This window comes from Panthera pardus, unplaced genomic scaffold (assembly GCF_024362965.1).
Source record: "Panthera pardus isolate Hobbes unplaced genomic scaffold, ASM2436296v1 HiC_scaffold_19, whole genome shotgun sequence".
NCBI classification, from domain to species: domain Eukaryota; kingdom Metazoa; phylum Chordata; class Mammalia; order Carnivora; family Felidae; genus Panthera; species Panthera pardus.
Window position 1 is genome coordinate 25,789,195 of NW_026526754.1, and position 13,754 is coordinate 25,802,948.

At 53.8% G+C, this 13,754-nt stretch overlaps 1 protein-coding gene and 1 long non-coding RNA gene across 6 annotated transcripts in view; one reads left to right on the forward strand and one right to left on the reverse strand.

The window, feature by feature from the left end:
- Positions 1 to 13,754, reverse strand: part of FANCA (FA complementation group A) — a 61,486-nt gene that overhangs the window by 609 nt on the left and 47,123 nt on the right. For 2 of the 5 annotated variants that reach the window (XM_053906788.1, XM_019412887.2), the window contains 12 exons: positions 12,636 to 12,764; positions 8,831 to 8,915; positions 6,859 to 7,025; positions 6,231 to 6,336; positions 5,163 to 5,219; positions 4,909 to 5,013; positions 3,910 to 4,022; positions 2,881 to 3,019; positions 1,370 to 1,447; positions 978 to 1,080; positions 433 to 508; positions 31 to 187 (listed from right to left, as the gene is read on the reverse strand). In XM_053906788.1, coding sequence (XP_053762763.1) covers positions 31 to 187; positions 433 to 508; positions 978 to 1,080; positions 1,370 to 1,447; positions 2,881 to 3,019; positions 3,910 to 4,022; positions 4,909 to 5,013; positions 5,163 to 5,219; positions 6,231 to 6,336; positions 6,859 to 7,025; positions 8,831 to 8,915; positions 12,636 to 12,764 — 1,315 coding nt within the window. Of the gene's footprint in view, positions 1 to 30; positions 188 to 432; positions 509 to 977; positions 1,081 to 1,369; positions 1,448 to 2,258; positions 3,020 to 3,909; positions 4,023 to 4,908; positions 5,014 to 5,162; positions 5,220 to 6,230; positions 6,337 to 6,858; positions 7,026 to 8,830; positions 8,916 to 12,635; positions 12,765 to 13,067; positions 13,198 to 13,754 lie in introns of those variants that run through there. The other 3 variants (XM_053906785.1, XM_053906786.1, XM_019412893.2) reach the window with 3 other exon arrangements.
- Positions 4,020 to 5,046, forward strand: LOC128778206 (uncharacterized). Its single transcript, XR_008423613.1, has 2 exons — positions 4,020 to 4,114; positions 4,257 to 5,046. It is a non-coding gene; the product is annotated as an uncharacterized LOC128778206 (long non-coding RNA).

The following is a 13,754-nucleotide window of genomic DNA, read 5'->3' on the forward strand; positions in this document are numbered from 1 at the left end:
CTGCACGGGGCTGTGAGGCGTGTCACCTGCCTGGCCCCGGCGCTCCCGGCTCCTGCTGGCTACGGTGGAGAGTGCACTGGTTTCCCCGGCCACGAAGAGACGGATCAGCTTTAGGTACATGTCGACGGCCACGTGCAGGAAGGCATCCTCCCCGATGAGGGCGTCTTCGTCAGAGTAGGAGAGAAGGCTGAAGATAAGGAGACACAAGTGACTCTAAGACCTCACGGAGGTGAGTGGCAATCAGCACGGCAGCTGCTCATCTGAGGAATGACGTCACAGGCATCTTTCCCATCTGGAGGGAGACACGCCGTGGTACTGAGATCTAGGGCCGGGGGAAGGGGAGGACCATCTCCTCTGACCACGCACGACCCTGCGGGCACGAACTCCTTCCCGGATTGCTCTGGCAGCAACCCGGGAAGTAGGTGCCGTTACCTGTAGAAGGCGAACGGCAGCAGTCTGACGTACTGATCTGGGGCCAGGCGGAGGAGGACGTGGCCCAGGCCGCCACCTGCAACACCGAGAGGGGATGGCTTTAGTCAGCTCCGTGGGTGCCCGCCTACCCTAGGGTCGGCACGTTCACGGAACGTCAGGAGCCTGGCGACGAGGGGCGACGTCCTCATTCTGGAGAGCAGGCCTGGTGGCGGAGGCAGGCAGACCCCCTGTCCCGCACCTGAAGGTCTAGCGGCACCCTGGGACTCGGCACCCCCATGGGATTCTTTTGTCCTTTAAATGAGTTTATTCTGCATTTATCCCAAGATGTGGCTTATGTATTTGGCAAGAAGATACACTTTGGGAAATGAGTTAGTAAAGTCAGGCCCAAGGTCCCGTTCTTAACCATCTGAAAGTTATTTCTGAAGAAAGATTAAGAAGTGGGGATCGCAACCTGTCTCTCTGCTGGGCCGCCTGTGTTCCCGGATGGCTAACTAGGACAGACGCAGGCCGTCGTCCCCTGCTATCAAGTCTCGGTGGCCTCTTACCTGTCTCTGTCAACTGAAAGAGCACCAGCCAGGATACCCTCCTCTTCTCCAAACACCCCAGAATCTCAGCACAAATGTCCAAAGCCTTCGGGGTGTCCACAGCCTGTGGCCCACAGAAGAGGGAGGCTGACTAGAAGGTCGTGAGTATCAGCACAGCCACACACACTGGGGAGCCTTCGTGTGTCCTGTGAGCCTTAAATGGTGACTGTAGGGGGCACAGGCCAGGGACCCTTGTGCCTGAGTCCTGAAGTAAGACCTCAAAGGACAGGCCTAGGGGTTCTCGCTTTTGAGAAACCCTTCAAGACAGAGGTTCCGGGGCTGTCCTCCCAGACACCCTACTGAGGAGGTCTCGGGGGTGTCATGCAGGCCCGCGGTGGGAAAGGTCACCTTACCTGATGAGGTCTTCCGTGTGGGGTCAGATGTGATGAAAGCAGGCCCATTAAGGAAAAGAAAAACAAGAACACCAGCAGCTGCAAACAAAACGGGTGCACTTACAACATTAAATTCCTGGGGCGCCTCGTGGCTCGGCTCAGCTCATGACCTCACGGTTCATGGGATCAAGCCCCGTGTGGGCTCCGCGTGGACAGCTCAGAGCCTGCTTGGGATTCTCTCTCCCTCCCCCAAAATAAATATATAAACTTAAATAAAATTCCCTACGTTGTATCCTCAAAAAGTAATTCTAGGGGCGCCTGGGTGGCGCAGTCGGTTAAGCGTCCGACTTCAGCCAGGTCACGATCTCACGGTCCGTGGGTTCGAGCCCCGCGTCGGACTCTGTGCTGACGGCTCGGAGCCTGGAGCCTGTTTCCGATTCTGTGTCTCCCTCTCTCTCTGCCCCTCCCCCGTTCATGCTCTGTCTCTCTCTGTCCCAAAAATAAATAAAAAAAAACGTTGAAAAAAAAAAAAAAAGTAATTCTAACTAAGGGCATTGTTCTTTTTTTCCTCTAAGTGGATCTTATGAAGAAAAATTTTAAAGAGACAATTCGAGAATAAATTTTTACCGACTGGGTCATTTTATATGAGCCTTTAAACACGGCTTGCACAAGTGACAGCAGTGAAACACCAGGCTGTTGCTGTCCCTGAGCTGCAGGGAACTACGCCCAGCCCAGCCTCACTCCTTGGCTTCTTGTGGAGAAGTTTATAAAATCCCTAGAGAGAAACCCACACGTCCCACCCTGACCAGAGGCAGGGGCCCACCCGCCCCAACCCGCTGGAACACACCCCGGCTGGGTGGGGTCTGTCTGGACACTGTCCCCTCAGCTCACACAGGCCTGGGAGACTTAGAAGAAACTCCCTTGTGGGTTTTTCCACATTAAATTATAGTTACCAAAAACCTCAGGCAGGTGTATATGTCCGGAGCCTGGACAGGTTGACTTCTAGGTTTATTTAGAGAGAGAGCGTGCAGGCGGGGGAGTGTCAGAGAGAGGGAGAGAGAATCCCAAGCAGGCTCCATGCTGTCAGCACAGGGCCCGATGGAGGCGGGGCTTGAACTCAGGAACCCTGAGATCATGGCCTGAGCTGAAATCAAGAGTCAGACGCTTAAGCGACTGAACATCCCCCCCACCCCCACCCCGGCCGGGTGCTCCGACTTTCCAGTTTACCAGTGCTTCAGCTGGGGACACCCTGGAGGGACCCCGGCTGTGCAAACAGGAGCGCAGAAGGCCCCTCGGGGCACCGGCTTGTGGAGAGGACACGAGTAAGATCGAAAGGGAACTTGACGGTCAAGTGTTACTAAACCTGTCAACCTGGTAAACTTCACTTCCTCGTCAAGTCAGGACGACCCCACCCTTCCTGTCTCTCCTTGGAAAAGCCCAGTTCAGGTGAACCATGAGAAACGCAGCCGGTCAGAGCACGGGTCAGAAGCAAGCTTGCCAGAAAAGACAAGTGAGAGAATTTCGTATCTTGCCTCCTCTCCTTGGCAGCCCAGCCTCTCCAGCTGGCTCTTGACTCTGTCTTTCCCGGCTCGCTGGATTTCGAAGTAAAGTGCGGCAGCAGAGAGCCAGGCCGGGCCAGGCGCAGGGGATGCCGTGTCAGGGAGGAGGCAGCTAGGAGACAGGGACGCGTGTCACCACAGAAGCCTCAAAACCCCACCGTGGTCGAAAACCTCCGGTTCTCGGTCCCGTAACCGTCAGGACGCCAGCCCTGCCCACCTTCACGTCGTGCAGGGAGGGGCTTCAGAGCCAGCAGAAACAAGGTCTGTGTCCCCAGCAACCCCCGGCAGAGCCCTATGCCTGTGTCAGGCTCGTCCCTGGCTTAGAGACGGGTTTCCCATCTCCTTAACGGGCTTCTGTGCTGTGGACATGGGGACGGGTGGGGCCCGGCCAGAGCACCTGGTCCCGACTAGCTGAGCTTTGCAAGAGGGTTGCGATACACAGGCCTCTGACCTGGACCCCGCCACTCAGACCCTCGGGTTCTCTGCCAGAAAGGGTTTCCAGCAGGTTCAAAACCAGGCCAAAAATGAATGGGATATAATGCAGGAATTTGGCCTTCCTGGACTTCAGGCACTCGTGACCCTGAGCGGTACGCGGGGCACCTCGGGGATAAAGGAGGCTGGGTGGGGTGAGCTCCTCCTGACTGCCTCTAGGAACACCGCTGTCCCCCAGTCCGGCGGGCACCGGAGACCGCCAGCTGGGCAGACCGGATCTGCCTCTCGAACACATTCCCGTTATGCCGACATTGTCAGTCCTGGGCCGACTGCAGACGTAAGAGGAGAGGAGGGGCGTAGGTGGGCAGCAAAGCTGGGCAGGGGCCTGCTAACATCAGTCTTTCCCGAAACATTCTCGAGCGTCTCAGACAGGAACCTGCTAGGTCGCGTCTGTTTCTTCCCTTTCTTGGCAGACCTGTCCCTACGGTCTGTCAAGGCCAACGTGTTCATGGAGATAACCCAGTGCGGGTCCCAAAGAACAGCCACGCCCCATCCCCTCGTCCCTCTTACCTCCTGCCAAACCGCTGGGCCTCCCACAGTCTCTGCAGCTCCTGGGGCAGTGGGCCCTGGAGGCATCTCTTCCACCGACTACGGAGTTCGGGCTCCAGACGTGGCCACCACAACTTCCAGAAGAGAGAGATCACCAGTGAGCGGGTCTCGGGAGGCTCTACCCGGACACCTCCTCAGCCCCGCAGCCAAGATGCTGAACCCTCAGGTGACCACTGAAGACCGGAGCCCACCCGCCGGCGGGCACCGCTCAGCGCGGCACACGTCCCGCCCACGCCTCCGGCCTTCGGGTGGTGCCCCGTGCACTTGGGTCCACGGCAGTGCCAGGAGGGGTTTCTCTTCCTCTGCAGATGACACGACGGAGCGGGTGTTTGACACACGCCACGGCTCTTGCAGGGAACGCCACCCAAACGAGCCACAGACTAAGAGAAAAGTGGAGATGCTCGGGGGCGCGGCAGCTCGGCTCCTGTGGCTGCCAGAGCCTGGGCTCCAGCTGACGAAACCAGGGGAGCTGCCTGTTGTCGGGAATCTAAGAGCACAGGGCACCGGGGGGGCCTCTGGATTTCAGCTCGGGTCGTGATCTCCCGGTTCGCGGGATGGAGCCCCGCGGTGGGCTCTGTGCTGACAGCGTGGAGCCTGCCTGGGATTCTCTCTCTCAAACTTCAAAAGGCACCCGAAGGAAGCCTACGCTCTCAACCCAAGAACGTCAGGCCACGCGAGGGCCAGGCTGAGCGTCTCTCTGAAGCCCCGAGACGGTGGTCTGGCGGAACAACAGGGGAAACTGAGGTGGGGGACCACAGGCAACTAGGGGTCACCTTGTGCCTTGAACCAGAGTGAACCCACACCCGTGTTCCCTCCCGGCAGGCACAGGCGGGGAAGCCTGCCCTCCTACGTTCTGCTGGGTTCTATTCGCCCCTCCCCCCATTTCTCCCGCATGACAAGAACTGGGTCCCCGGTCACCGCGCCAGCCCCGGGAGCGCCCTGAGCAGACGCCGTGCCTACCAGCGCAGAGGTCAGGACTAGGGGGCACTCAGTCTGGCACGCGGTCAAGACCAGGTCTGCTGTCAGGGAGGGGTCTCCACTTTGTGAACAAGCATTGAGGAGCCCCTGGAGGAGAGAACATGCCGGAAGCTCAGCGGTTTGCATGTACACCCCGGCCCTGGAAGATGCCGTGGCCTCAAAGCACAAGTGAGAGTGAGGATGTGGCCCAAATGGTGTGAGCAGGCGACTGGGGAGGCGCAGAGGGAGACAGTTACCCTGAAGAAGTGGACTGTGAGGTCGTGGGTCAGTGCGCTTCCATGGGAGAAGTTTCTCTGCAAAACAGCATAAGCCAGTGAGAAAGGAACCGATGGCGGGGGGGGGGGGGGGGGGGGGGGGGGGGGGGGTCTGCTGACAGACTCCAGCTGTGAGAACACGCCTTGAAGATGGCAGCCGGGTCGCAGCACCACTGCTGACCGGAGATCTGGCCTTTTGTCCTCGGGCATGCTGGCCCAGAATTTGCATGGCTCAGTGCTTCTTCACGTGGCTCCTCCGTGCAGCCAGAGTCCCCAGCCTGCCCACTTCGGCCCCAACACGGCCCAGGAGGTGAGGACGGCACTCTCTGACGGCCCTGTTGCCGGGATGGCGACGCGCCTCTCCACCCCTTGTCTGCGTCTCTGTCCTGCCCGTTTCCACATCTGCCAGCCTTCACGGGCCCTTTTGAGGGCTCTGAAGAAAGCAGCCTTTGCTAAGAACCCAAAGAACACCTAGTCTCATCTCCCCGGACTTCTAAGTCACCTTTTAAAGCTGTGACAGAATGGGGCCTCAGTTCAATCTCCAGTCATATTTGTACATTTTTAAGAACTAAAACGACACTTTAAGCTCGTGGAGCCCCTGACACTGAGCAGTGTGGACGCCGGAAGCAGGGCAGACTGGTGGGACCCGTGGGACCCGTGGTCCTCGCAGCACCTCTGGCTTCTGTGCCCCCGAAACGTCAAAACTAGAAAGCAGCGGAGACGCGTGGTGTGCAAGACTCCACGGATCCTGGCGGCTGCAAGTCGAGGAGAGTTCCGGAAAGGGACTGAAGCTGTCAAGGAAGGGAGCCACATCCGATGCCTGCGCCTCGCTGGCCCCGGCTCCGGCTGTGGGAGGAGGCTGGGCACACAGAGGCCCCGACTGCTGGCTCCCGGAGCAGTACCCCATTCTTTCCCTCGGCAATCCCACGTGGTCCGGACACACACGCAAGTGACTGGCTCCAAGTGACCACAGATGCGCTCGTGAGTTTTCGAGAACCAGCGATCGATCGCCCCTGTCCCCGGGTCCCACGGTCACTCGCCCACACCTACCAGCTCAGAGTTGACCAAGTGGAAGAACTCGGTGCAGTCAGGGGCGGCCGGCCGGCCGGCCTGGGGGCGGCCGACGACAACAGACGGGGGCAGACCGAGGAGGATCCTGGCAAAAAAGAGCTGCGTCAGCAGCGACGGCCTGGCCTCGCGTCGCTCCCTGGGAGCTCGGGCTCTGGTCTGTGACCACCCTCCTTACCCGCTCCCGGAACCGGAGTCCTTCCCTGGGACCGTGCCTTGCTGGACCCACTGCCGACATGCACGAGGTCTTACCCCACGACCCGTTTTTAAGCTGTGCGGGAGCCAAGTAAGAGGTGCCCCACGGTCTAACCAAGCTATTCCCTAGAACTCGGAAATGACGTGACCTCCTACTCATAAATATGGCGACAATGACTATCTCTGGGCACACAGGGTTTTCCCTATTTTGACATGAATTCTTTAGGCTACAGGTTTCAGCAAAGCAGCTCCTGAGTCTGAAGAGGAAGGCTTTAACGCAAAGCTTCAAACCCTGATCTCCATGGGAACACCAAGGAGAAGACGCCGTCGCAGGCTGGGGATAGGGGAAGGAAACAAGTCACCGACGGAAAAGAAATTCAATTTAAGACAGAATCTCTCCACAGCGCTGCGTTACCATTTGTACACAAGCAGCTCCCGCTGTCTCTGAAGGCGGGCGGCCACATCCCACCCGCTTGCCAGCGCCTGGAGCCGTCTGCGGAAGACTCCGAAAAGGAAGTGCCCCTGAGGAGGAGAGCAACTGCGGGGTGCCGCCGGGCCCTGCTCCAGGCCGGCAGCCATCTCCTGGAAAAAGCAAGACCAAAACGGTCACGTACTTTTATCGCTGGCTCCGGGTGGTCGTCCCCACGAGCGAAGGCAGGGAGTCCTCAGGGCTGACGGTCAGCCCCAATCAGGACTCTGAAATGAGGTTGGGTGGGCTTGGGGGAGTCTCCCAAGAGGAGCCAGGAATGACTGGGACGAGCCTTTTTACTTGGAAATCACCGAAAGGTTGCAAAAATAGAACAAGAACAGTACAAAGAGCGCCGTTACCCAGTTTCACCGATGGCTAACATTTTACTGTTTATCATTTGCTCTTTTACTACACACGGTTGTGTGCGTGCACATAATTTGAGGACGAATTATGGACGGGAGGCACGTACGCAGCAGGCACTCAACGAATGCCTGTAGACTGAAAGCACAAAGTGTGTGCAGTGTCTGTGCACATTCAGATGCAGAGACAGAAAAAGCCAAGCACCCGCTTCGAAGCATCGTCCCTGCCACACGTGACCCCAAGCCCCAGGATGCACCGTCTGCCCTCCCCGCTCACACCCCCACCACAGCCAGTTATGACGGATGCGGCGGACAGAAGGGCAAGATGAGGGCGCTGGGGGCTCTTCTTTGTGGGATGTTTTATTCGTCGGTAGGTAAATTTCCCCAGTGTTCCAGACCTCCCCCTCCATGGCTTCTGTCACTCCCCACATTCTCTCTATTCAAGCACCTGGAAAGCAGAAACACCACGAGGAAGCGCGAAATCCACACCCAGAATCCTGTTAACGAGGAGCCGCCCGTGTACTTGCAGAGGTACAGATTCCCCGTGTACGCTGTGGACACGGAACCAGAGCGAGCACGGTCTGCACTTTGACCCCAGGGCCCACTCACAGGGTCCGACTTTAACCACCCTGAAAAGACCTGAGACGAGCAGGTACTCGGACTGGAAAACTATACTTTTCATTTCAAAACGAGAGCCCCATCTCCACGCCCTCTTAAGTGCGCCTGCCTCGGTGACGAGAACCCGCCAGCCTGTGGAGGTGCCGGGTGACCCTGTGGAACAGTCTCTAAGCCCTCCTTTGGCAAGTGGGGGGCCAGCTACGTCATTTCTCAGAGGCTGGCATCCAAACAGAGCAGCCAAGAGCTAAAAAGCAGACAGCGGTGCAGAGCAATCATGTTACTACGAAGCTGCTATCTGCTCAATCGCCTCTATTTTCCGATTTTAAATGTCCCAAAGCCCGGAGGTGGTTCTGGCACCACAGCTTTTGTTTCTTCATTTTTTGTGATACTCACTGGTGAAGTGAGCACACTGTCCCTCTGGGTCTGGGACCTTATATGCATGATGTTGGTTCTCATTCTGCTGGGGAGCCTCAGGACCCGTTGCGGATATTTCTACTAAACATCTTGGGGTGCCTGGGTGGCTAGGTCACTTGAGTGTCCGACTCTCGGCTCAGGTCATGATCCCAGGGCTCTGGACCGCAGCTCCACATCACACTCCACGCTGAGTGTGGAGCCTGCTTAGGATTCTCTCTCCCAGGGGGCGCCTGCGTGGCTCAGTCGGTTAAGCATCTGACGTCATCTCAGCTCATGATCTCATGGTTTGTGGGTTCGAGCCCAGCATCAGGCTCTGCACTGACAGCATACCTGCTGAGGATTCTCTCCCTCTCCCTTTCTCTGCCGTTCCCCCACTTGCGTGCACTCTCTCTCAAAATTAACAAAAACAAAAAACAAAAAAACCTCTCTCCCTGGCTCACATTCTCTGTAAAATAAAAATAAAAATCATCTTAATAGCAGATGACACAGATGCAGTGAAACACTGGGTTTCACATATTCTAGCTCACCTGCAATCTGGAAAAAATATCCCGATTTCCTGGGCAGCCACTGAGAACCAAATCAGAATTCTCTGAGTAGTTGTAACTCCTCGAACTGAAACAGAACACAACAAAAGCCTCCTAAGTATCTCCTGATGTGCGGGCATTCCAGCCTCCCCTCCCGCCTCCAGACTGGCGTGTGGTCACAGAGCCAGGAGGTCCCAGAGGACCATGTGACACCCAGTCATCAACAACGAACAACAAAACATACACGCAAAATACTAGCAGCAACCCCAATCGAGCAACATCCTGAAACAATTATGTACCATGACCAAGTGGGATTTATTCTAAGAATGCAAGGTTGGTTCAACACCCTAAAATCAATGTAATACGTGTATCAATAGGATAAGAAAACAAAAACCACACGATCATCTCAATAGACGCACATAAAACATTAGACAAAATTCAATACCCTTTCGTGATAAAAACACTCAACAAACTAAGACCAGAAAGGAACTTCCTTAACCTGATAAAGGCCATCTGTGAAAAACCCACGGTTCACGTCATACTTGATGATGAAAGACTGAAAGCTTTCCTCCTAAGGTCAGAAATAAGACAAAGTGGTCCTCTCTCCCACTTCATACAACATTGCACTGGGAGTTCTAGCTGGGACACTTCACTCAGAAAAAGGCATAAGAGGCATTCAGATTGTAAAGGAAAAAGTTAAACCATCTTATTCGGAGATGACATCTTGTGTATAGAAAATCCTGAAGAATCACCAATAAAAAACTACTAAAGCAAGTTCACAAAGTTGCAGGACATGAAATCAATATACAAAAATCAGCTGTATTTTTCTAAACCACCGAGAGTGGAATTAATAATTCCATTTACAATGGTGTTAGAATAAAATACTTCAGGATAAATTTAACCAACGAGGTGTAAGACGTGTACACTGAAAACTATAAAATACTGTCGAAAGAAAGTTCACGGATAGAAAGATTCAGTATTGGTAAAATGGTAACAGTGCTAACAGGCATCTACAGATACAGTGCAATCCTAGCAGAATCCCAGCTGATTGTGTTAAAACTGACAAACTGATCCTGAAATTCAGATGGAATTGCGAGGACCTAGAATACCCAAAACAATCTCGGGCAGGGGGGGTGGGAGGCGTGGGGGGGGGGGGTTGTTGAGGGATTCACATTTCCCGATTTAAAATTTCCTACAAGCCTTCAGTAATCAAAACTGCGATACTGGCATAAGAACAGACATAAACACCATCTCAATAAGAAAAGGTCAGAAACAAATTTTCACATGTACGGTTAGTTGATTTTCGGCAAGGATGTTGAGACCATTTAATGGGGAAGGACGGTCTCTTCCGCAAAACGTGCTGGGACAACTGGATGTCCACATGCAAAAGAATGAAAAGGGATCCCTTCCTTATTCCATATACAAAAATTAACTCAAATTAATCAAAGACCTAAATTAAGAGCAAAAATTAAAAAGATAAATTAGACTTCATCAAAATTTATTTTTATTATTGTTTTTAAAAATTTTTAAGGTTTCTTTTCGAGAGAGCAAGAGACAGAGCATGAGTGGGGGAGGGGCAGAGAGAGAGGGAGACACAATCTGATGGAGGCTCCAGGCTCTGAGCTGTCAGCACAGAGCCCGACGTGGGACTTGAACCCATAAACCATGACATCATGACCCGAGTCGAAGTCGGATGCTCAACCAACTGGGCCACCCAAGCGCCCCAGAAGGGGAGAAAATATTTGCCACTCATCTCTGATAAGGATGTGGTATATAGCATACGTAAGGAACACAACTCCATAAAACATCCCAATTTTAAAATGGGCAAAGGATAGGACATTTTCAAAGAAGATACACAAATTGCCAACCCGTAAATGAAAATATGTTCAACATCAATAGCCACCAGGGAAAAACAAATCAAAACCATAATGATATATGCCAGTGCATGTCCATTAGGAGGGGTGTAAGTAAAAGATAATGACAACTATGTTGATGTAACGGGGAGGAACTGGAACCCTCTGATGCTGGAAAACAGTCTGGTAGTTCCTAAAAAAGTTAAAGTATAACACAGCATACCCCATTCTTAGGCATATGCCCAAAAGAAATGAAAACACAGGACCACAGAAAAGCCTGTACACAAATGTTCTTAACAGAATTATTCATAGTCAAAAGGGGAAGACCCAATGTCCATCAACTAATGAATAAACAAAACGTGGTCCATCCTTCAATGGGATACTACTCAGTAATAAAAAGAATGAAGTTCTGATACATGCTACGATATATCGATTTTTAAATTTTATTTAAATTCTAGTTAGTTAACATATAGTGTAATAATAATTTCAGGAGAATTTAGTGATTAATCACTTACAACACCCAGCGCTCGGCCTGAAAAGTGCCTTCCTTAATGCCCATCGCCCATCTACCCGCCAGCCAACACCCCCCAGCAGCCCTGTTTGTTCTCTGTATTTAAGAGTATATTATGGTTTGTCTCCCTCTCTCTTTTAAAAAATTTTTTTTCGTGTTTATTTGGAGAGAGAAAGGGGAGCGGTAGAGAAAGAATCCCAAATGGGCTCTGTGCTGTCTGCACAGAGCCTGACATGGGGCTCGATCCCACAAACTATAAGATCGTGACCTGAGCCGAAATTAAGAGTCAGCCATTTAACCAGCTGAGCCACCCAGGCGCCCCCTCCCTGTCTCTTTTTATTTTTCTCTCTATTCCCCTATGTTCCTCTGTTTTCTTTCATAAATTCCACAGATGAGTGAAATCATATTTATCTTTCTCTGACTTATTTCGCTTAGCATAATCTACTCTAGTTCCACCCATGTGGTCGCAAGTGGCAAGACTTCATTCTTTTTGATCAGCGAGTAATATTCCATTCTCTCTCTCTCTCTCTCTCTCTATATATATATATAATTTCACACACACGTCTTCTTTATCCATTTGTCACTCGATGGACATGCTACAATACACACTAACCTTGAAAACGTTATTCCAAATAAGCCAGACACAATGTGTCACACACATATTTGTGTGACAGGACTGACAAATCCAGAGACATAAAATAGATTCAGGGTGGCCAGGAGCTGGGGGACAGGGAAGGAATGGAGACACTGATTTCATTCCGTGCACACATACTCGTTTATCCCTCCCAAGAGAAAAACTGAGAGCAAGAGGCCTGGCCCCAGCGTCCGTCTGCCTGGCGCCCTACGTGCTGCTCCCAGCCACTAGGCGCTGGTGGGAAGAACTCCAGGGCTGTTGGTTGTATTGAAATGTGAGTTCGTAAGAATTCCGCTAACCAGGCGATACGTTTACAGATCCTTGTGGAGAAGAGGCGCAGCGGGAGGTAAAGGGGAACGAGGGGAACGAGACTGGTTTTCTAGGATGGAAGTAATCCATCACCCAAAATGTGGAGAATGGAATTGATTTTACTCCTCATCTTCACACAACCGGAGGACGAAGATGCTAAGGGCCCAGCCCAGCGGGCACGGTACGGGGAGCTCTGCCCCACGGCAGTGAGCCCACGTCCGCACCGCCGCCCTCTCGGAGGGTGCCACCGGCCGCCCACTTCCTCCACCCTTTACGCCTACGACCCACGTGTCGGATGACAGCAGAAGACAAGTCGCTGCCGCTGGCAAATCTGCACACAAAGAAAACGGATCCAGAAAGCTTACCTTTCCTCCGCACAGACTCAGACCCACTAGCAGGACATGTTCAGTCGTGCTCTGTCAAACACAAAGTGGACAGACAAAACACCTTGCAAGAATCAAGACTAAAAGTAAGACGCTTTTTGGCATCAGCCTTCCCAACCTCTGGCGGAAGTCTATCAGCACGTCGACAAGAACTGCGCACGCCACCTGCAGGTCCCCGTCGCAGCCGCCCGCAGCCGAGGGCTTGGGGAGGAAGTACTCGTGGAGCGCCCACTGCTGGAAGTCCCACCTGCAACAGCAAACACCAAGGTCTGTGCTGGGAAAGGCTGTAAACCAGTGGTTCCGGGAGCCAGGACGAGAGCCCACAGCCAGCGGCACGACAATGGCGGGTGGCGAGACCTGGGGCTTCTGGGTGGCGGGAAGGCCCTCTACTGCAATCGAGGCCTCCTCGGGGGCCATCCCCAGGGTCGTGACTCCAGGGTCCGTCAGCAAAGATGCCCACATCTGGCCCAGACTCTGCAGGTGCTCATGGGAAGGACCCTGAGGATGTACTAACTAAAGCCGCAGCGAGAGAGGCACATGAGCCTGTAGTCTATTGATGCAGAAAGAGCCACGAGTAAGACGTTTCCACAAACCCACAAGTGGGCAAGGAACAGAGGTCATAAGGGCTGGTGCTTCGCCCAGGCCATCTGAAACTGTTACACAATGTATCTGAGCATTGCCTGTTGAATGAAAACAGAAAAGGTCTAAGCACAACTTGACACACAGTGACCTGAGGGTAAGAAATGCTTATTATGGATCCTCACACCAAGAAACGAATTCCTTCTTTTCCTTTTCCCAGTGGAAAGAGAGGAGGGAGAGCGGGGAGACCCCAGGGCGCGTGCGCCTGCGCAGAAAGCACTCACAGCTGGCCGCACGCAGACCCGAGAAGCAGGCAGACGTCCACCTTGTCGGAAAAGCAGTTCTTTCCACGGTTCTGACTTCCTCTGCAATCTGACACCACGGGACAGAATCCCCCCCCCCCCCCCCCCCGCCCGGCACGCGAGCCGCATCTCTGACTGCACAGGGACAGTGGCTCAGGACGGCTCACGCTGACCCCCACCCTCAGCTGCCCCCAGGGTTCCCGTGCCCCGCCAGCTCCATTGCACCTACAGTGCATTTCCCTCCCTGATTCCCACAGCCCCACACGCAGGGGCCTGTCGGCACCCCACTCTCACGCCCAGAACAGCACATCCCCCGTCCCTACGGTCTGAGTAATTGGCCCAGGGACCTGCTCCCC